Genomic DNA, 23794 nt, shown 5'->3' on the forward strand with positions numbered 1-23794 from the left:
GTGTGTATGTGTGTGTGTGTGTGTGTGTGTGTGTGTATCCAGGGAAGAATTACAGCTGTGAAGCAGCTGGACTTTGAGATCAGCAATGGTCACTACGCACTGGTTGTCACGGCAACGGACCAGTGTCCAATTCCCGCCCTTCGCTTGACATCGAGCACAACAGTAATGATGCAAATGAGACACACTCTTATTTTGTTTATCAATATATTGAACGCGCATTTCTTCCTACATTTGCACACACAGTTCCCGCAGACCTTGAGGATCCTCAGAGAAAGTGGAATGAGGCCTTAAAAGCGTTTCAAAATTAACGCATGACCTCGAAAACACTTTATGTTTTTTTATAAATAAACGCCGGAAATTCATCTGCATGCCCCAGCTTTATTTGTTTTAGCATCAACACTTGTTATCAGCTGAAAAATGAACATATTCAGGTTTTTCTTACTTGACACCATCATGAGTAAAAATATGAGGCCTAACATACCTAACCCTGAGCCATCCAGTGTCATGGCTTAGATGGGTGCTTGAATTTGTACTTTGACTCTGAAATCTCTGAAACATCCTTGAATTGATGTCGAAGTCAGGAATACAATTTTACCATCTGCGACAATACTATATTTGCAAAACACCATATTTCAGCAAAACAGACACATATATAGATCACAATCAGTTGCCTTTCTGGTAATAAATATGTAAACACTCCCTTATCGGTCGCTTTAAACAAGAAGGCACTCCAAATATAAAAAAAAAAAAAAAAAAAATGGAGCAGCGAGGAAGGAAATATTAAAAAGCCTGTGTTGTCAGAAGACCTACATTTGTTGAAACATGTTGGTTTTTTAATGATTTAGCCACTACAATGAAGGCATTTTGGTATTTCTTTCCTCACTGTTAAATTTTCTTATATTTGGCATGCCTGGATTGTCTTATTGTTTGAAGCACTCTGTTTTCCCACACAGAGCAACCGGTCATGCGTTTTTTGTTTTTTTTTACCCCCTTATAGGTGCTGGTGAATGTCTTAGATGTAAATGACGTGACCCCCACCTTCTCCAAAGACTATGAGGGACCCTTCGATGTGACAGAGGGACAGCCGGGCCCTCGGGTCTGGACCGTCAAAGCCGTCGATGAAGATTCGGGGCTCAACGGCAAAGTGGAGTACAGCATCACCGGCGGAGATCCTCAGAGTTAGTACAGCATCAGTTTTTTTTGTGTGTGTGTGTGTTTGTGAGTGATTGTGATGTATTATTAAACATCCACAACATCACCTGTCTGTGTTTCTCTCTCTCTGGGTCAGATGAGTTCATGGTTTCCCCGGTGGAGGGCGAGCTGCGGGTGAGGAGGGATGTGGAGCTGGACAGGGAGGTCACGGCCTTCTATAACATCACCATCACAGCCCGGGACCTGGGCAACCCACCTCGCAGCAGCTCGGTGGGCATACAGCGTAGCACACACACATTTCCAATAAATACATGCAAACAGGTTGGCTTGTGAGACTTGCATATAAACATGGTAAACATAGTAAATATGGTGTGTTTCTAGGGAACATGTATGACACCATCTTGCTGCTTCTGTTTTTCCACTCCCCATCACATTGTCTGGAAAGAGATCGATAAACCTTTCATTTTGATTCACTAATCATTTTTAATGAAAAAGTGACTTGTTTCATTCTTTTCTTTTCACAGTAAATGTTACTATAAGAACACTGCGCTAGGATCTCAGTTTTGTCCTTATGTGCATTTGCTTTGGTTTTGTATTTTGGAAATGCAAAGCACATAAATACAAAATAGGCACTCAACACCGTACTAAAAGTGTGCATGCCAAAGATGTGTTTTACCTGATAATGTTGATAAATAGGAGTAGTTACAGACAGTACACAAACAGAACTGTTCCACCAAATGCATTACTAGCTTTGCATACCAAATATGTAGACAGTACACTAAAATGTTAATTTGTAGTCTTGGCCTGTGATATGAGAATTGAAAAAAGGAGTATTTGGGCCATCATTTATATTCACAAGATACCACCTCTCAGCTCTACATACAAGAGACGCTTGTGTAGAAAAACTATTTAATATCTGCTCACAGTCGTTCATGTCAACATTTACACCGCTAATGTGTTTGCAAACAGGGCTAAAGCAGCTGATTGATTAATATTGCATTGTTTTAATCATAAGCTCCCTGGCAGACCGCACATTCACTTGAAACAGGCTTCTATGTACCAAAACATGAAGATTTCCCAGACCACATATGAGATAATATTATTTTAAGACCACACTTCAGTGGGAAGTGCATTTCCAGTTTTAAATCAATGAATTATTTGTGTTTTATTCAGGTGGTGGTGGGGGTTCATGTTCTAGACATCAATGACAATGACCCGGTGTTGCTGAACCTGCCGCACAACACCAGCGTGAGTGAGGGCGCCTCCATACACACGTCTGTGGCCCAGGTCCGAGCTCGAGACGCGGACAACGGGCGCAACGCACTGCTGACATACAACATCACCGCTGGCAACCGAGATGGAGCTTTCTACATCAATGACACTGTGAGAGGATGGCATGATTCACGTTTGGGAGTGTAGCAAAAGACAGCTGAAAAAAGCAGTGACGATGGTGTAGTATAAAACACAGAAGTAAAAAAAAAAGGGCAGAATAAAAGTGCTTGGTTAAAGAGTCCTGTAACTGCAAGGTCCTGGGTTTGCATTGATATAATGAAACTTTAACAAATCCTGTGAGGAAAGTGTTTCATTGCAGCAGAGGATATTGATAATAAAAAAATAATTTAATTGAGAACATAATTAAGTTAAAGATACAGCTTCTTTAGAATGTTTAAGCCTAAAATCTATTTGGAAAAAAAATCTTGTTTTAAGCACTGACAGCTTGCAAGTTACAGATATATGGATTTACAGCAGATATATATATGTTGTAAGAGGATACAAATAGTGTGTGCATTTTAAAGTCACAAAGAAATGAAAACAACCCATTGAACAATAACTTTATTATTTACAGTGTATCTTCAGTGGGGAAATCCAATTTTTAAAACAATAACTTCCCTTCAAACTGCCTTTCTGTTTCCAGCTCATCACCTCTTGGTTTACACTTTTGAGAGATGCTTCTGCTGTTTAAGCCTCACACCCCAAGACTTTTTTTCAACTTGAAATACATCAAATTGAGGTAGCACAAGGCTCTCAAAGTGCTGTTTGTGTGGCTCTAGCAAGTTCAAATGTCCCTCAGCCACGCTCCAAATCCCCAGCAGCCCCAGGGTCCGTGCTTTGCAGTTTTGCACTGTGACCTCCCCATGGACTAGACAAGGCAAAAAGGCAAATAAGAGTGGTGCAAAGAGTAAGCGTTTTCCAGAACGTGAGGGATTTGGTACAAATGAAATCAAGAATGGACCTCTAAATGTGGTTAACCCTTCCCTTTCTCTCTCTCTCTCTCTCTCTCTCTCTCTCTCTCAGACAGGTGTGGTGCAGGTGAACCGACCCCTGGACAGAGAGCGTGTGGCTGAGTACAAACTCACCATCACCGTCAAAGACAACCCCGAGAACCCCCGCATCGCTCGCAGGGTAATCACACATATTCACACAGGCTTACACACACACACACATAATCACATGTAATAGCAGGACCAAAAGGATCACATCTCACGCTCTGTTGATGAGGACCTTATATATTTAAAATGTCGGCTTTTGAGGAATTCATAAGACCAGCCGGCTGCATTTGCATACGGCCAAGCCTGAAGGCGGTGTTGCATGTTGGCAGCCACCAGTGGGAGCAAGGGGTAACTGTTTAAATTTAAAAATCATGTAACATTGCATGAATAAACTAAAAATCACACACTCAAGTTTACCAACCTGTTTGTGATTGCTTTATAGTGAAGGGATGAGATATATAAAAGCTGTTATGTTTATTTGAACAGAGCATTCGTGTCACTGATTTCCCACCAGTATTGATATCAGCACAAGAATTTCTTTTGCACCAAAAGGACAAATAGGGGACAGGATGTTCCTCTCAGTTGCAGCACCACATTATGATTTAGGTTGAGAGGAAGTGTATTTTTACCTAAAAAATGTGCCTAGCCTTAAATGCTGTTGTATGTTATGACTAGGTTTTATGAGACCAAGAGTCAAGAAACTAATAATAAGGACTCCATAAACAGTGTTTATTTTAAGTTAGAGCATGAGAACTGCCCAAAATGTAGTTGTGAGGTTTTTACATTATGCAGTGTAATTGCATGCTTGAGCTAGAGCCGCTGTGGTAAAGGTGAGAGCGGCAAACAGTCAACCACCAGCCCTGCTCACTGGAGCCTGTTGACTTCAGCTGGGTGCACGGTGCACGCACTGCAAAAACACAGCGCATTCCTGCCTAAAACCACAACATTTACACCTGAGCAAATTGTCGCTTTGAAATCTGATCATCTCACAGTGTCTCATTCTTTTCCCCTCAATCTCCTCCTCCGCTTTCCTTTATGCCACATCCTCCTCTAATATCGTTCCGTCTTCACCCCACCCTTTTCCATCACCACCACCACCACCACCACCAAAACCCCAACCAGGACTCAGACCTGTTGGTGATCACTATTCTGGACGAGAACGACAACAGGCCTATATTCACCAGGACGAGCTACCGGGCTGAGATCACTGAGAACACTGCAGCAGGTAGCACCCAGCCTGGTGTGTCTATCTCTCTCTTTCCCCTTAAATGGACCTCAAATTGCAGCACAGCACCCCCTGCCGCAAACCCTCACTGCTTTTTTTTTTTTTTTTTTTTTTAACGTAATCATCTGTTGCACTGTTTTTTTTGTTCTGTTTTTTCTTTCACTTTGAAATTTATTGCCTGAGCTTTTGCAAGGACTGACTGGTATGTGACAGCCAGACATGAGTTTTACATTTATTTTATAGCCGCAGGAAAGATTTACAACACATGACAAACATCTCACAGAGGAGTCATAGGAGCAACCGCAGTGTGAAATAATTTCTTCAAGGTTTTTGTGTTGATGAAGATAAATTGGCTCCAAATCTGATTCTCATTTATTTTGCATCCATTGTGGCTATATTTTGCCAGTGTGTCTGTAGCAATTATGAGCGACACCAAGCCAAACCATTCATTCTCATTGACTGCTCTCAAGTCAAACTTTTGTGTCAGTGTTCTGACAAAAGCAAATTATCCTTCAACCGGCTGACTGTTTGGCCGAGTGAACAGGGAGCAGGATGGATGGATGGATTGGTGGACAGATGGCTTGATTGCTGGTTGGCTGTGGCTGACTTACTGTAAATAATTCTGTTGTGACTATTAAAATTTTACTTCTCATGTTCCATCTCTCTATTTTACGCCGCTCCCTCGCTCTGCCTCTGTCCCTCTTCCAGGCAGTACTGTGACAGTGCTGAATGGGCCAGTTCTGGCGGAGGATAAGGACATTGGACCCAATGCTATGGTCAAGTACCGCCTGCTGGGATCCAGACTGGATCTCTTCACTGTGGACGCCAATACTGGTAACACACACACACACACACACACACACACATATATACAGTGGTGGAAAAAAGTTTTCGGACACCCCATGCATTTGTGAAATATTGCATTAAGAATCACTCTTAGGTCTTGAAGTGCAATTTCTTTTAGTACAGTCACAGCCAAAAATACTAAACAAATCCTAAAAAAGTCATTAAAAACTTAAAACTGATTGGTTCCATAAAAATACATAAGAAATTTTGAGTATTGGGTCGTTTTGGTACCAGTGATGAAGGTCGTTCTTTTTATTAAAAGACACAATTTTTGTTGCCAAGCTTGGTGTCTATATAAAGCCAGCACATTTGAAAGGTCTTCAGACACAAAAATGGCTAAAACAAGGAACCTAACGCAGGAAACACGCCTGAAGATAAAGATTACACTGTCAAGAATTTAGTTTTGTTAGTTTTTCTTGTAAACAAGAAACAAAAAAATATAATTTGTATTTGTTTGTATCTGTCTAATGCAGCCACACCTTTTGAAACACAAAAAAGATTTTTCACAAATATTTCATGATAATATTTGAGATTTTAAGGGTGTCCAAAAACTTTTTTCCACCACTGTATAAATACACATACACACAAACAGCTACTCAGTAAATAGACATGGTTAAAATATTGCAAACTTCATTTTCAAGTTTTCCATCTGCACCGTCCTCCAGGTGTGATACGCGTGCGACACGGGGCGCAGTTGGACCGCGAGGCGTTTCTGGAGCCCCGGGTGGAGCTGTTCCTGGTCGGGGAGGACGTTGGGGGCTTGAACAGCAGCGTCCCTCTCACTGTCACCATCCTGGACGAGAACGACAACCCTCCTATCTTCAGCCCGTCCAGCTTCAGTGTGCGACTTCCTGAGAATAGCCCCACTGGTACGTATGTGTGTATGTGTGTGTCTCTGTGTGCACATGGGTGTGGGTATGGAGTGTGTGTGAGTGGTTTGAGTGGATTATGGTTTGCAGAAATTTCTTAATGTTTCTTTTCACCTGGTTTGAGTACTAGATGGTTGGGAAACGCCACCCATTTGGTTGTCAGAGATACTGAATCCCAATTTTGAGCAAAAGGATGAATTTCTTCTTTGAGGGTGTATGTATGCAGTATTTCAAAAAAGCTTGTTATACAAACAAATACTATTTGGTGTGTGGTTTCTTGTATTTCTGCTGTTACTAGGACTACATTTGGACTTATAATTCGGCTTGGCCTTTAATCTGATAATATCACACGTCACAATATTTGCAGCCGTATGGGACATTTGCTGCATTGTTGACCATAGCCAAACCAAAGCAGAATGACTTTGCCAGACAACTCTTGAGTACTGAGCGTGATTATGTTGATGGGATTATTCTGAAAGGTGTTCAAAGTGAAGTGGGTGCGGTTCTTAAATGTCCGGTGATAATAGAATAACTGTTATTTTTGCAGTGCTTCCTTGATTCAATATTGATTTTTGTTTTACACTTATTGTTTTATTCAGTTTCTATCTGCAGTTAATGGTGAGTTATATAACAGCGAAACAGATGCACCAAGTAACAGTAATAGTGTGCATTTTGATTCTGCATGACAGTTTTGATTCATGTGCAATTTTTAGAGATAATGATATTAATTTAGGATATTTGAGAGTAAGTTTAAAAAAAAAATGAAATAAAATAAATTGTTTTGTTTTTTTTTTAAATGTTGGGTTGGGTGAATCACCTTGGCATGCATCCCCTCGTTGATATTATTGCAAAAATATTGAATATCGTTAAACAATGACAATATCATGATATGAATTTTGTACATTACCCGAGCTTAGTTTCAGTTAGGAGTAGGTTTAGTTTAGATTAGGCATACAGGGGTGAGAGATCAGGTAAAGTTTAAAGGGTTAGTGAATGAATTGCATAAGCATAGCTGCACATGTTTCCTGCTCTTTACCGCAGGTGTGGTGGTGACCCAGTTGTCAGCCACTGATGCTGACTCAGGCTCCAATGGCTGGCTGGTGTACCGGCTCGAAAGCGGCGCTCAGGACCGCTTTGTGGTCGACTCTCTCTCTGGTGTAGTGCTGGTGGGAAACGCCACGCTCGATCGAGAAGAGCGCGGGTCCTACCGTCTCGTCATCATGGCAACCGACCGCGGCACGCCCCCTCTCTCTGGCACGGCCACCCTCACCGTCATCCTGGATGACGTCAACGACTCCCGGCCACGTTTCATCAGGCCGGAAACCACCATCAGCGTCAATGAGTCCACTCCGCCGGGTGTGGTGGTGGCCACACTAAGTGCCGAGGATCCTGACCTCCGGCCCCGCCTGGAGTATTATATCATCTCTGTGGAGGCAAAGGATGATGGGAACAACCCTGTGGATGGCCTGCAGGAGTCCTTTGGTATTGACTTCCACACTGGTAAGACATGGATCATTCACAGCTGAAGCACAGATGTTGTGAGCTCCTTTGGTCGAGGCAGGTTGCCTTTGACTGACGACGCTGGATGCTCAACATGATAAACAAAGAGTGTTTTACCTTTTGGAAAATTACTGAATGTGACTGTGTGCTTTTTTCAGGTGCTGTGTTTGTGCGCAACCCACTCAACCGAGAGCTGGTGGCCACCTTTGAGATTATTGTGTCTGTCCACGACAATGCCAGTGATATTATTGACAAGTCAGTCAGTGTTCCTAACGGTAAGGCGGTTCTCCAAAATGGGAAGCCTAAAATATTTCCTTATATTCTCTCTCTTAAAATCACATCTCTCATTTATTCTCCCTTGCTATCTATCTCTGTTCTCAATGCCACCCTCTCTTCTTTAGCGAGGCTAACCATTAATGTGCTGGATGTGAACGACAATGCGCCTCGTTTCCGGCCCTTTGGAGTCTCCAACTTCACAGAGAAGATTCTGGAAGGCGCTCAGCCAGGCACAACACTTCTTTCAGTGTCCGCTGTAGACCCAGATAAAGGTCCCAACGGCCAGGTCATCTACCGGCTGCTCAACCTGCCCCGAGGAGGATACCTCAGACTGGAGGACCCGTCCACCGGTACGACCCACGGGTTTAAGATTCAGCACTTGTCATGGCTGAAGATGTAAATTCCTGTTTTTCTCAAGATTTACCATAAAACCTTAGATTTAAGATTCAGCGCTTTTCATTTCAAATTGACAGGTGCTAGAAATAAAACATAAAAAACAAAAACATACATCCATAAAACGGAGCACAAGACAACACCATAAAACAACCTAAAATGAGGTAAATCAGCTAAAATGAAAGAAAAGAAAAAAATCTGGGAAAATTCAGTGAAGACTGCAAAAGTGCTTGGTTCATATAAAAAGACTAGGATAAAAAAGGCAAGGGAGGGACACAATTCACATGTTTAGGGCTGCTCATCATATACAAACATACAAACAAAACTGAAATGGAGACATAAACATCTTAAAGTGCTTAGCAAAAGTACTTAGTGCCACTGTAGGTAGTTTTGGACCCCTATATTAGTACACCAACCCGATATTGGTATGTCAGTCTCGCACATTGCTGATAAGATGGAAGATGAAGACATGATTTTGCCAAGCAGACTGGCCAATTTAAGAATACAGAATATTGGCACCAAAAAACAGCAGCTGCAATCCCGAAATACTGGCTTTGGCCTCCAAAAACCTCATTTGAATCCTGTAACGACCCATAATGTTTTTTCCAGGTAAGATCGTAGCCAACCGGACGGTGGATTATGAGCAGGTACAGTGGCTGAATTTCACAGTTCAGGCCCAGGACCACGGCAGCCCTCCCAGGACGGCTGAGCTGCCTGTCTTCATGCAAATAGTGGACATCAATGACAACAACCCTGTCTTTGCCCGGCCCTCATATCAGGTACAGGACAGAACTGTAAAAAAATAAAAAAATAAATATGTGATCAATCCAGATGCCACCGTTCTCTCTAGAATGAAAAATGATCCGTTCACCCTTGCATTATCCCTTCGTCAAAGTATGTGTTTATCTCTCTTTGTAGAAGCCGGTGTTTGAGGATGTGGACTTGGGCACCACCATAGTTCGAGTCAGCGCGACAGATGCTGACTCTGGCCACTTCTCTGTGATCGAGTACAGCCTGGTAGACGGGGAGGGCAAGTTTGGCATCAGTCCCTCCACTGTGAGTAAACCCACATGTCAGCACATCGGCTCAACCACAACTTCACAGCGCCGCTTCTCTTGTTTTTCCTCTCAAGTGTGCAAGCAAAAGAAAATGACTCATCTCACTGACGGGAGGCCCCAGCAGAACGTACAGTTTTTTGTTTTGTATACATAAATCCAAGCTGGTAGTACATGTAAAGTAGTAGTCGGTGCTATTTTCACTTAGGTAAATGTTATATGCGCTGCTCTATGTTGCTGATTGATTTAACACAATAATCATTCAACCTATAACCAGTTCATGAAAGCTTTTGCCATTCCAAGCATTTTCTGTCACGTAGGGCTTTCTATGGCACAGAGGAAGTGATTTTTTTTTTTTTTTTTTTTTTAATTATTATTTTTCTGGCAACAGCAGCTGGTTTGGAATAAACAGAAAAAGAACTGGGTCATTAGCATAAGCAGCAATACTCACAGTGGCAAGGAAACAGCACCACCCACAGAAACACAAAGCTCATCAAGGTGTCAGAGATTAACACTTTTGGAAGCAAATGCACAGGGTTTTTTAATAGAAGGCATCCATTTTTATGAATATAAACAAAGGACTGACCAAGATGGTGTGTGACAGTATTAGTGAGGAGAAAGTAGGCATGTGGGAGAATTATGGGAAACACTTTGACCACAGAAGTCTGTTTTATTAACATTGTAGAAATATAATTTACAGTATAAATAAGTTCTGGAGTGATTAATATGATGCAAATTCTAAATGACTAAAATTATACAGTTTTCCGTTTTTAAAAATTGTATAGGCCTACCTTTTGTATATCCTTTGAAGGGTTTATATATACGTGTCCTGTACGTCAGACGTTGTGCAAAAGTTTTCCAAAAACGTACAAACAAAAAAGTCAGCATATTCCGCTTTGGCAAGCTGATCAAAGACGATATCACTTGATTAGTAGGTAACTAAGGAGTGGTGTGTGTGTGTTCAACACTGTGTGGTCTCTTCCAGCATTGTTGAACACCAACAATGAACGTCATCCTGCCTGGAAATTAAACTTGGAAGAAAATAGCTTGTGTGCACTAAGCACGACCTAAATATTTAACCCCTATGCACCATTTCTCACTCCCCCTCCCACACACACACACACACACACACACACACACACACACACACACACAAACACAAATCTTGAAACAAACTCATCATGGCATTGTACCGCCCCACCCTGTCAGTGCTTCCTTCCTAATCTTCCACTTCCTCCGTGTCAGGGAGATATCACCATCCTCTCCCCTCTGGACAGAGAGACTAAGGACCACTACACACTGACCGCTATCGCCCGGGACAACCCCGGCAGCAGCCCCAACAACAGGCGGGAAAACTCGGTCCAGGTAGGGCTCACTGCTGTTGAACAGAGGCCACACTATTGAAGAGTGATCTCACATGGATGTGGGTTTGAATTCATCTAAATAATGAGTGGATTTTAAATGCACAGTTGCACATTGTCAAGTTGGTGCTCATATTCAAATTATCCTACTGTACAGTACAGTAGGGCGGGGCCTTAAGGGTGGGGAGGTGTGGGGGGGGCAGGCTTAGCATAAATAAGGCTGTAGTTTCCAAACACTTGCCGGGTTATTTGTGGGTCACTGGCCGACTTCCCACACTCATTGGCCAAAAGGGTCATGTCCTATGACACAGGGTTAGCACAAGGCCTGTACTCTCCTGCTTGTCTTCTTGTTTGATACTTGTATTTATGTTTGTCATGACACATCAGCTGTAATGCCGTGATACTTGAGTTCAAAGAGAATTTACCTACAGGGACAGTAAAGCATATCCTGTCCTAATTATGGGAAACCTGAGCATGACTGCTGGAATAAGTTGGTGTTAGAAAAGTTTATCCCAAATATGATAATTTTTGGGATCTCTATGATTTCTCTTTCCCTTAGTAAGACCAACTATATGTGGCTTATTCCTATATACAGGGAAATACACAATCAGATATGAAAATGCGTAAAACCTTGTATCCTGAATATGACCTCAACCAGAATATGAGTGTGTGTCTGTGATGCTCTGTGGCTGTAGACACTGTCTGTGTTACACGGAGTTGAATGAGATTCAATTTGTCTCAGGTCCTGGTGACAGTTCTGGATGTGAATGACTTTCGACCACGATTCTCGGAGCGAAATTTCAACACCAGCGTGTTTGAGAATGAGCCCAGCGGGACGTCTGTCATCACGCTGACTGCCACTGACCTGGACGAGGGGGAGAACGGCCTGCTGACCTACAGCATGCTGGGGCCTGGGGCCGGTATGATCACACTCATAAAAGTCTCAGTAGGATCGCCTAGCGGTGCAGGTCGTCCTGAATGAAACGGCACAACACAACACGACAATCCTTCATAAAATACAATAAATTCTTGAGATAGTCATGGAATAGCTTAGAATTTTGTCAGCCACAAATTTTAAAAATCAGAGCATAATTATTCACCAAATGTATATTTTAAATTGTGTTTACTTTATGTTCACATAATAAAACAAAATAATACTCTTTAAGAAGATCTCTAAATCTGAAGTGTGTTCAAAATTTTGGTCCATAAAAAAAGTCGTGTTATATTTATATAGGGCATAGAAATTCGACATTTTAGTCATGGAAAAGTTAGGAGATTAATCGAATTTTACATTTGACCCTGCTTTGATTAAACCCTCATGCTGTCTGTTTGGACAAAAGCTGGCTGTAGACCAACAGTCACATCTGTAACTTCACCCCTTTCCCTCCTCTGTCTCTTTAGATGCGTTCTCCCTGGACCCAAATACAGGCCTGGTGCGTTCTCTGCGTCTGCTTCAGTCCTTTGAGCGCTTCAACCTGACCGTGGTGGCGACAGACCAGGGGCGTCCTCCCCTGTGGGGCACGGCCTCCCTGCACATCACTGTTATCGACGTCAACGACAACAGACCCGTGTTTGTCAGGCCCACCAATGGAACCATCATGCATATCTTGGAGGTATCGCAGTTCTAGGACTGATTTTGTTGATCACCCTGAGAGGCTTCAGAAAGCTTAGTGTAATGCCTTCACTTACTCATTCATATTACGTGTGAGCTTAATGTATTTTTTATGTGATTAGTTGCAAGTTAGTAGCACGAGTTCCCCCTTAAAGTTGTAATTCCAAGTGGGAAATTCAAAAATATCAATGATGGCCGAGCTGTGACGTTTTCCAAGTTGTGGCGTTTCGTGATGGTAACAGTAACAGCTTTCTGATTAGGCAGTAGAAACCTTGCACTTTATTCTGCTGCTGAGGTAGAAAGCAACTTTTTGATGTGTGGTCTTGGTATAAAGTAGATTTATTAAAAAAAAAGAAAAAACAAACATTACAAAGACACCTTTCTAACAGTGTCTGTGTTTGTAGAGATATTTCCAACATGCACTTAAAGATGTTATGAGTCCATGTGGTGAAGTTCGTCATAATTTGCGGACCTCGTAAGCTTTGAGAATGAGTAAAGTAAAGAATCAAAGTCCTCCTACGTCTTGGTTTGACTAAGCTTATAGAAGTATTTTTTATTTATTTATTTTTTTTAACTTGTCGTTGTTGAAGATATAAACTCTTGATTGCATAAGTGTTAACCTAAGCATACTCTCTCTTGCCCCCTCCACGTAGGAGCAGCCCCCGGGCCTGCTGGTGTATGAGGTGTTTGCCACAGACAGTGACGAGGGGGTGAATGGACAGGTGCGCTATGCCTTCCTGCAGACCGGGGCAGGTAACAGAGACTGGGAAAACTTTCACATCGATGCCTTGACGGGAGTCATCACAACTGCTGTCAAACTGGATCGGGAGAAACAGGCCCTGTATAGCGTGAGTCAGCCACCAGTGTGTGTGTGTGTATATGTGTGTGTGTGTGTGCAAGCATGTATGTGGGTCTAATTCTGTGTGACCTGTTCCCTTAGCTTATCATTGTGGCCAATGACTTGGGCCAGCCAGTGCCTTACGAGACAACGCAGCCTCTGCAGGTGGCGCTGTTGGACATTGATGACAATGAGCCTGTCTTCCTCAAACCTCCAGTGAGTACAAAGCAGATTCATAGCCATTTAATTATTCAAGCTCCTCTCACTACTCTCTCTGCTGTTTTGCCTGAGTGACAGAATACATTACCATAATCTTTAAGGATACCCCTTAGTTTCTCATTCAGACACAGCCACTACAAGAAAACCAGTATGACAAGATAAAGCCCAATCAGAAATGCTGTAAAATATCCAAATATTCTCAAAAACAAACATAGGTTTTTATCGTAAATAACTAACATAGTGTTATTTTAGGTTTTCAGACTGCACTAGAGGTAAAATTTTGACCAAAACAAGGACAGACATAGAATCAAAACCAAAAGTAACAGCTGTCAGTTGTCATCAAACCATGTCTACGCTTAATATACGTCTTCCCTGGGTCTGGTGTGTGTGTGTGTGTGTGTGTGCGCGTGTCTCAGCGTGGCAGCTTGCCGTACCAGATACTGTCAGTACCTGAGCACTCTGCTCCAGGTACCGTGGTGGGGAATGTAACTGGAGCTGTGGACGCAGATGAAGGCTCGAATGCCATTGTCTACTACTTCATAGCAGGTCAGTACTGTGACTCACACACACACAAAGCACCATCTAATATTCTGTATCAAAATTAAGTCATTTTTCTGTGATGACAAGGAATGAAGTGCAAATCTTTTGTCATTTTGTGAAATTATTACCCACCCAACCACATGAAATCTACAAAGGTTCTGGAAGTATAATAAAAGCCATAGAAATAGAAGAAAACATCTGAAAATTTGGATTTTAATACTGCAATTTGCATTGCAGATTTAATCCTTGCAGTTTGGTCGAAGCCCTTGTTTCCATTATACGTTCTGATGAGAAATTTCTACATCAAAAGCTCAGCAGTAACAATGAAAATCACATGGGTCTATCTGTCTTTCCCTTCTTTCTGAGGCTGATGCCGTTACAATCAGCCCATGATTCTTTGAAACTGAAATGACTACACACAAATCCTTTCCATCTCTTCCTGCAGGGGGGAACAGCGATGGTAACTTTGGCCTGAGTCCACCCGGAGTGCTGAAGGTCAAGAAGGATCTGGACCGGGAGGAGATCCCAGTCTACTCCATCATTGTCAAGGCTTCCAGCAACAGGAACTGGACTCCTCCCAGGGGTCAGAGGGCATCACGGGCCAGGGCACTGGACCCCACACAAGACCCCACCCTGCAGGAGGTCCACATCCACCTGGAGGACATCAATGACCAGCCACCTCGCTTTACTAAGGAGGAGTACACCGCAGGTAGTGTGCGTTCATGCATGTATGTGTTTGTTGCTCTAAATAAAACGAGCCTAACCTTCCTCCTCACTCTTTTTGTGCCTCAGGAGTTGCAGCAGATGCCAAAGTGGGCTCTGACCTGATCAAGTTGGAGGCCATAGATAATGACATAGGCAATAACAGTGTCGTCCATTACCATATCATCAGCATCCGGTACATCAAGCTGCTGTCCAATGATACTGAGGATATGGGCAACATCTTCATCATAGGTGAGCCTCCTCACATACCATCTTGTGGTTATATTGATTTATGAGTATTTTATATATGCCTTAACTGTTTGTATTACACATTTTTTCAGATCTATATGACCTTGGTAGTGTTTGTATGGGATCAGATGTGTGGAAATGTAACAGTAGAGTGTAGGAACTTGACGTAACCTGTACTTTACCTCATAAGTAGCTAAAAAGGTCTAAAAAATTGTTGTAGTCTAACACTACCGCAGCAAGACGAAATAAAGTGAAACAAAACAGGACATCAGTTAATATGAAGATAAACAAAAGTTGCTAGCATTGTGTTATCATGAATTATACAAACAGCAAAACTGAGAGGACTTGTGATTAGTGAACGCCACAAAGAAAAAAGCAATCAGGACCATGCTATGTTTGTAATTTAGATGTTTTGTTGTTGTTGTTGTTGTTGTTGTTGTTGTTGTTTTTTTACAGAAAAAAAAAAAAAACATTTGTGTTGTTTTCCATGATAAAAGTCAGGTATCACAATCAGTACAGTCAACAGATCAACTAAAGTGATATATCACTCAGTTACCACAATTACAGGAATACTTAAAGGAAGGAATATTTAAAGGAATAGTCCAGTGTTTTGGGCGAAATACCCTTTTCCCATCTTACTTGGACTGATATCATCTTGACTTCCAGTTGTTCGGTTCCAGTGGGTAGCATTTCTTTTTAGCTTAGCATAAAGACTTGAAGTCTATGGGAGTCATTAGCCTTCCTCCATTGAAGTATTCCTTCCAGGTTGAACAGTAACTATTTTGGTTGAGCTGTTTTGGAATTCACTGAAATCAACACTTTCCTCCGTGACATCCCCAGGTGAGTCAGACGGTCTGATCCGAACCTACGACCTGTTCACGGCCTACGACCCGGGCTACTTTCAGCTGGAGGTGCTGGTGCGTGATGAGGCCGGGCACACCGATGTCGCCATGGTGGGCATCTACATCCTCCGGGACGACCAGCGGGTCAAGATTGTCATCAACGAGACGCCAGAGAGAGTCCGTCTCTTCCAGGAGGAGTTCATCAACCTGCTGTCCAACATCACTGGAGCCATCGTCAACACTGACGACCTGCAGGTAGAGAGTCAGAGACTGTGTATTCGCTTTTCCTTTGGTCACGTTGTTTACTCTTTTTTTTTTTTTTGCAATGCCCTTGTAACTACACTTTGTTATATGATTACTGGTAGTACACAAGCTCGTTTTTATTCTCCTTGTACCCAGTTCCATGTGGACAAGAAGGGCAGGGTGAATTTTGCTCAGACGGATGTGCTGATCCACGTCGTCAACAAGCAGACCAACCGCATCCTGGACGTCCAAAGGTCTCACATACCTTCCTTAAAGGAGTACACCAAGTTTTCAGAGATTGTCCCCACTGGTCAATTGCACCGATTTTTCCGTGCTAAAAAAGTTAGCATGGAGCAATGCAGTGACTGATTTGTGCGACACGTGGATGGTTCTGGTCTCTATGTCCCATCACATAATTGACCAACGGGCCATCCTCCCAAAAACTCAGTGTATTCCTTCTACAGGCCCATGGCTTGTAGAAATCTGCTGTTTTCAAGCGATATAGTGCTCTGATATGTGCTCTGACGTCAGTCTGCTGCTGTCACGGTGATTTGTGGTGTGCAGGGTGATCCAGATGATCGATGACAACAAGGAGCAGCTGAGGAACCTGTTCAGGAATTACAACATCATGGACGTTCAGCCTGCTGTGAGCGGCAAAGTGCCTGACGACTTCTCCACACTCCAGGTCAGTGACGCAAGGACAGACATGCAACCTCTGATGTCAGAAGTGCTAAAAAAAAACTTTAAAAACTTTAAAAAAGCCTAAATGCAATGAAGCCGGTGATGTGATAACAGATTTGCCAATAATTAATATGTTGTTACGTTTTTGACGAGTCATTACATCGTTGGTTTAGTAAGTGTAAGTGTTGATTAATCTTCCCAGTAATAATCATTTTCACCGAAGTCTTTGATTTTGATAAGGTATCTGAAATTCACTCAGACACTCTAATTTTATTTATTTATTTATTTTTGTTTATTTTTGTTTTGCTGTGTTAGAAAAAAGCTTAGTAAAGGTTTAACAATGACATAATAGGCAAGCTGGTCAAACTTGATAAATTTGTTTATCAACACTGATAAGCATGTTATTAAGTATTTATTAGGGCCTTATCACCTATTAACTAACACGTATTACAGGGACCTTAATATAAAGTGTTGCCTTTCAGGGCAACGTCAAAATTTTGCAACACTAGCTGTAGCCTTTAGGCATAATACTATCGATCAGGATCAATAGAGATGCAATAAATCCTTATTCTTACTTACAAAATGGACAAAATGTGGCCCTTGTATGTGAACAGTGGGTATCGGAATAAGAAATAAAAGTCAGCATTATTGGAGGATTATAAACATGCAGTGATTCTGGGAAAGAAAGAAAGAAAGACAGAAAGAAAGATTTTGTTTATAGTTGTCACAGTTATTGTGTGTGATTATCACATTATTCAGACAAAAAAAAAAAAGGTTAACAAGCCAAAAAATGTAATGACCTCAAAGCTGTTACTAATGCCAGCTCAAGACTTTATTACATTATGGGCTTCATTACATTTAGTTTTATGACATTGTCAGCAGTTATTGCATTACGGGCTTGTACAGACCCAAAGACGGTCTCACAATGCGGTTAACTAACTCTGGTTTTCTGTTTCCCTTTCTCTCCCTCTCTCTCTCACAGCTGGTCATCATTATCCTGGCTGTGCTGCTGTTCTTGGCTGGCATTTTGTTTATCACAGTGAACTGGCATTATCGCAGAGTGTAAGAATCCCTCGACACGCTTTGTGCTTTTGTCTACCGACTTGTACCAGAACCGCTCAGTCTTCTAAACTGTTTTGAAGCTCTTAATTGTGAGCAGACATGTCAACATGTTTATCGTCTTGTGACCTCTGTCTTTCCTGTGTGGCAGACACAAGAGGAAGCTGAAAGCCATCGTCGCCGGGTCCACAGGTGAGAAGCAGCTGTGTCGATGGGACCGTCCCACCAGCTGTCACATCAGGATGTGGCTCTTACCATCTGCTCCTCTGCAGCATGTCATCTGATTGCAGCAAGACTATATTTCTTATCTATTTATTCTCCTCTTCCAACCAGGGAACCAGGGTCTCATGGATATCCTGGACATGCCCAACACGAACAAGTACTCTTTTGAGGGGTGAGACTGCATTTTTGCTTTGCACAGCTGTTTCGCCACAATGCCTATACTTTTTAATGCTCCATTTAAATGACTTCATTTGCAAAAGTACTTTTTTTTTCTAAAACTGGCATTGGTATTTTTCCAGATATTATGAGTTTTGACTTGACCAGCTCTTAAGATCAAGTAAAGTGGATTCCTGTGGCTTCAAGGGCTATAACATCTAATAAAATCCAAAACATTTATTTCAGTCTTCTCAGGCAGTGCAGTTTTTTCACACATTTATTTTAGGGCTCACAAAATTAAATGTTTAAAACAGCTAGTGGTGTAATGATTTCATATGAAAACCGAAAACTATGATTCTGCAGTCCTCGGTTCACCGAACCATGCATGTGTGGTGAACTGTGATTTTTCTTCTCACCACAGCTCTTATTTTGTAGCTCAGTGTGAAATTACAGTGAACACTTTGATAATGTTGAATATTGGACACTGCTTTAATTCATAAAAATGTTAGGCCTCGTAACAAAAACATTCTGTTGCTACATTTCACAACCTTCGCATTACATTGGCAAAAAAAAAAAAAATTCAGCTTTTGTGTTAAAATGTTGGCAAATTGTTTAAATTAAAAAGAAAGACCTTGAATTCTGAGTCAGGTCAACATTTTTAAGCTGAACTATGATGCAAACCAAACCACAGCCTAATAAATAAAAAATCCTTCTTAACATTGTGTATTCATTTTTATTTGTTTTTCTATTTTTATTGTTATCTTTTCTTTTGGTTTTTGTTTCGTGCGTCTGCAGGGCCAACCCAGTGTGGCTTGACCCGTTCTGCCGTAACCTGGAGCTGGCGGCCCAGGCCGAGCACGAGGACGACCTGCCCGAAAACCTGAGCGAGATCACCGACCTGTGGAACAGCCCCGCACGCACTCACGTTAGTGCCGCCGTTCATATGTTTTTACTCATATTCCGCAAATAACGTTCAGTATTCCTCACGGTAAGCGATAAAAATCCATTCACCACAAAAAAAAAAAAAACACAGAGACACAGTACCGCCAAGGCGACGGAGGCTTGTAAATTACATGATGTTCCAGGCCGTAATGTTGAGAGAGGAAGCGGCATGGCCATCATTCTCAGGATTACATGAGTCGATATCCTTCACTGTGGCTTTGCCCTCTCAGTCACCCCCCATTACACAGCTGTACCCCTGCAGTATTTCTAAATAAGTGTATGTGTGTGTGTGTGTGTTTTACCCTCACAGGGCACGTTTGGCCGAGAGCCTCAAGCTAAGCCTGAGGATGACCGGTACTTGAGAGCCGCCATTCAGGAGTACGACAACATCGCCAAGCTGGGTCAGATCATGAGGGAGGGGCCCATCAAGGTGAGAAACCAGGTTGTGTCAGATCAGTCCGGGACATCGTGTACGAACACTAAATCCATTTTCAAAATACATCAGCAGACAAGGTCAATGAGTGGATCGCAAAACCCTCTCCAGTACGTCAGGAGAAGAAAACAGAGAGAAACCCCCAAAAGTAGAGAGGATTTGTCAAACAGAGCAGAACAGATGGCGATCAGTCGAGCTAAATGCTGCAAAAAACGATCACAGTTGATTTCAGCTGTTTACAAGTAACTGGACTATTACTGTCACTGTTACACCACCCAGTGTTTGCAGTGAAAACATAATTGTGCACTTTCAGTCAGTGTGTGCCAGCATGTGATGTTGGTTGGTGGCATCATCAAACCAATAAAAAATAAAACATAAAAATAATCATAATGTTTTTTTTAACTGTTTCTACATACAAGCGTGTATCTTTTAAGCACTATCTGCTAATTTTTTTTGTTGTCAGTGTTTGAACGGTTGATAGATTCAGCATTAAAACAAAACAGCCAGCCTAGTTTGTCTTAGTTTATGGTGTGTGTGTTTTCCTCTCATCCCAGATTAGACATTAGATGTTACCGCTTTGGCTTCTCATTAATGACTTTGGTGAAACATCACGTGCTTTTAAAGCGAGTGAGAATGTGTTGAGTTTGGTGTTGTAGATTATGTTTGATCCAAACTGCCGTCCTGTCAGGGCTCCCTGCTCAAGGTGGTCCTGGACGACTACCTGAGGTTGAAAAAGCTCTTTGCAGCCAGATTGGTCACCAAGTCCACCAGCCAGGGAGATCACTCATCAATCACCGAGGTGGGGCTTGGAGAAGCAGCTTCTGCACCTGCCGCTGCACTGTTCCTGTTTGCCACCACTAGAGGGCGATCTTCTGTTCCTCTCTTCCCCCCCTCTGACGTCTGCTCTCACTGCTTCTCGCTCTGTTCGCATGAACCAGACCTTGAGCCAAACAGCTTTTACAAATACTTTCCAGGGTTTGGCTGAGCTGACAGTGGTACTAGATGGATGACATGTGCCACAAAGAATTAGGCAACAACTGGAAAGCATTTGTACTCAGTGTAGCTGTTTATGACTGAGAGCTCAACTCAACAATCAAAAGCTCTGCAGCATTACACCCTTATCAGTTTTCTTTAAACACTTAAGATTTATTTCCAGATGCTGTTTAAACAAGGTCTGCCTACATTTCAACTACACCAAGGTTTGTTTTTCACTGGAGCTGAATACTAACTTTTTCCTCGAAACTTCTCTTCGACTGTTTTTAACTCTTTCCAGCCTTTCAACCTGTTTCTTCCAAAGGTGCTCAATCTCTGTGAACCTGCTTAATACGTCATATTTCCACATTATTAATCAGCACCTGATTCTCATCTCGTCATTCTCTCCCTCTCTCACCCCAACAGCTGATTCACAGTGACCTGGATGATGATGAGGATGAGCATCTCGGCATGGGCGGAGGTCGTGGAACTCTGCGCTTCAAACACAAACTCCCCGTGGAGTTGAGGGGTCCTGAGGGCGTGCACGTGGTCCACGGCAGCACAGGCACACTTCTGACCTCGGACCTCAACAGCTTGCCCGAGGACGACCAGCGGGCCCTGGCGCGTTCTCTGGAGGCGTTGAACGCTGACGGCGGGCTGTATTCGGAACGTAACGCGCGCACAGAGTCGGCAAAGTCGACCCCGCTGCACCGCAACAAGGACGGGGACACCCTGTCGGCGAGTCCTCTGGAGATCACTGAGTTATGACTAGCCGAGGCCTCGCTGGTCTGAAAGAAACCACGACTCGTGTGTGTCCTTGTGCCCCGTCCTGCCTCCACATTTACTACCTGACAAAGTTGGGGAAGCTTTTTGGAGGGGGGGCTGGTGGAGGAGTGTGTGTAGTCTAGGGAACCTCAACTACCAACCTCAGAACAACCAACCTCAGCACATCAGTGAGACGGTCTGCGAGACCACTCACTCCCAAATAGGTGGTTTGGGTGGTTTTTATACCAGAGGTGGTCCCAAGATAGACATTTCAAGAGCAGGATTATTCAAATGACCTTTAATAAATGGAACATCATAAGCAGGGCACTTTGTCTGCCACATGCTGCTAGACAAAAACCAACTTGTCTCATAGACATTCATCCAAAGAGCTGGGTGGAAGAGAGAGACAAAGCCTCCCTATGGGAGATGCTTGTTGAACCACGACCTTATAATTGTCAGAGGGTGCCTCATTCTCCTTCATCCTTTTGAAATCGTACCTGGACTGCGTACACTCACTCACACACACACACACAAATGCGCACACTGAAAAAAAGGAAGGTACACGCGCTCAGACCAGCGAATGGCCATCAATGGGACACTGAGAAAATGATGCAATTCTTTATCATGCTCTGATATTTTTTCATGTAAGATAATGCAATCAGTGTTGAAAGGGGATGGGGGAGCAGGAGAGCTACAGAGGAGCCTTGTCTTTCAGATACATGGACTTTTAATACGAACAAGAGCACTTTGATACATCCCTGAGTAACGTTCATAAGAATAAATTCCTCAGCTAACACCATGAGAGAAAGGGTCCCTTGGCTCATTGAAAATGAACCTGGCTTAGTAATGTTAGCCTTGCTGAAGAAAGGTTTGTCAGAACAACAACAAAGGAGAAAAACATTCAGTTTGCAGGGCAAAAATGAGTATTCAGACACTTTTCCAGCCCAACATCTTCAGCATGGAATGAGCCAAACATGTACAAGGTGACCATTCACTGTTACTTGAAAGATTTGTCTTGTGAAGACGATGGACAGAAACTATGGATGAGTGTTTCAAAGATTGGGGCCACAGCAAAAAACAACAAAAAAAAGCAAAAACAAAAAAAATACCTTCTTACATTTTATGAAACATTTGATATCAAAGTCAAAGGCAGTAAAACAAAGCCCTAGTATGGACTTGTAAGAATATGTGGAATAAAAACTAGAAATAAAAAAGAAATGATCCCACATCTGGGGACTGAAAGATGGCAAGGTGCCCACAAATAGACTTTACACTGCCACCAGAGTAAAAGAGTAAATGCTCAAAATGAGCAGTGTTTGCTTTATTTTTTTATTTTATAGAAAATATTAAAAAAGAGAATATGTGATGGAATTAAAAATATTTTTGAAGAAAAATGCTGGCTTACCAAAATGGGTAGAGAACAGTTATGGATGTTTGGAGTATGTGTATATTGTGCTATGGTGGCATTTGTTGTTGTCTGTTTTCCTTTGTATAGCAACTGACAGTTTCTGATGAGTGGTGTGTTTCTAACATTATTTTTATATTCCCATTTTGTAAGTTTTTATTTTTTGTCATTTATTGTCACCAGCCCTGAGATCTGTGTTGGGAAATGTTGTTGGATGATCTGTGATAATAAAATAAATATGCAATGGCCTCTGACCTGGATCAGTGGGATCATGGGATGTCAGCCAAGCACAACATGGCAACCGAAGCAGCAGAATGACTCCTGGGCCTCGAGAGCAGGATATTAAAAGATCCTGGCAGACACTGAGAGGTCTGGGACGAGAAGCTGGGAAACATTAGTGACTCAAGACACAAAAAGGTTGCTGCATCTTAACGTTGACCCCTGAATGATTTGCGTTGTACTCATACAGATACATCAAGAACAAAAAAACCCAGAACACACGGGACAGTGCAAGAGAACCAAAAAAAACACGGGAAAAAATATGAAATCCTCACAAAAGAAACTTAAACCTCACATGTATGCCGTAATAACCCTGTTAAACTGATTTGTTAAGGCCATATAATTAACACAGCACTAGCAGAATATTCTCTATTAATCAGACCCATGCAGTACTGAGAGGGTTTAATTGGCTGGTTAATGCTGACATCTAGTGGTTCTTTAGCCTCTGTAAACCACTCTCCTTTTTCATGAACTTAATTTCCCAAACCTCCAGGTTGATTTTGATTAAGCCGCAGACCCCTGTTTGAAATAATTTTAACTTAAGGATCCTGATGTGAAAACATTATCAGTCTTGAAATGTTCCAAGTGTTAAAATATTTGAACCCTGACAAATAAATTCAAAGCAGTGCGTTTAAAACATGTTAAAATAAGCATTCATACTTTTTGTGTGATAAGAGATTTCTAGTGA

At 42.3% G+C, this 23794-nt stretch overlaps 1 protein-coding gene across 3 annotated transcripts in view; it reads left to right on the plus strand.

The window, feature by feature from the left end:
• Positions 1-23075, plus strand: part of cdh23 (cadherin-related 23) — a 187738-nt gene extending 164663 nt beyond the window's left edge. For 2 of the 3 annotated variants that reach the window (XM_030070566.1, XM_030070565.1), the window contains exons 38-68: positions 43-162; positions 998-1178; positions 1289-1422; positions 2326-2535; positions 3448-3555; positions 4545-4647; positions 5356-5481; positions 6159-6362; positions 7404-7862; positions 8021-8137; positions 8264-8488; positions 9141-9310; positions 9450-9587; positions 10832-10951; positions 11690-11867; positions 12349-12560; positions 13213-13407; positions 13500-13613; positions 14033-14162; positions 14602-14865; positions 14949-15110; positions 15948-16204; positions 16349-16446; positions 16757-16877; positions 17856-17935; positions 18084-18124; positions 18266-18326; positions 19106-19235; positions 19563-19682; positions 20374-20484; positions 21084-23075. In XM_030070566.1, the coding sequence (XP_029926426.1) occupies positions 43-162; positions 998-1178; positions 1289-1422; positions 2326-2535; positions 3448-3555; positions 4545-4647; positions 5356-5481; positions 6159-6362; positions 7404-7862; positions 8021-8137; positions 8264-8488; positions 9141-9310; positions 9450-9587; positions 10832-10951; positions 11690-11867; positions 12349-12560; positions 13213-13407; positions 13500-13613; positions 14033-14162; positions 14602-14865; positions 14949-15110; positions 15948-16204; positions 16349-16446; positions 16757-16877; positions 17856-17935; positions 18084-18124; positions 18266-18326; positions 19106-19235; positions 19563-19682; positions 20374-20484; positions 21084-21425 (5031 nt within the window). In that variant the 3' untranslated portion in view covers positions 21426-23075. Of the gene's footprint in view, positions 1-42; positions 163-997; positions 1179-1288; positions 1423-2325; positions 2536-3447; positions 3556-4544; positions 4648-5355; positions 5482-6158; positions 6363-7403; positions 7863-8020; positions 8138-8263; positions 8489-9140; positions 9311-9449; positions 9588-10831; positions 10952-11689; positions 11868-12327; positions 12561-13212; positions 13408-13499; positions 13614-14032; positions 14163-14601; positions 14866-14948; positions 15111-15947; positions 16205-16348; positions 16447-16756; positions 16878-17855; positions 17936-18083; positions 18125-18265; positions 18327-19105; positions 19236-19562; positions 19683-20373; positions 20485-21083 lie in introns of all 3 variants that reach the window. The other variant, XM_030070567.1, reaches the window with a different exon arrangement.
• Positions 23076-23794: the final 719 nt, after the last annotated feature.

This window comes from Myripristis murdjan, chromosome 15 (genome assembly GCF_902150065.1).
Source record: "Myripristis murdjan chromosome 15, fMyrMur1.1, whole genome shotgun sequence".
In the NCBI taxonomy this organism is placed as follows: Eukaryota; Metazoa; Chordata; class Actinopteri; order Holocentriformes; family Holocentridae; genus Myripristis; species Myripristis murdjan.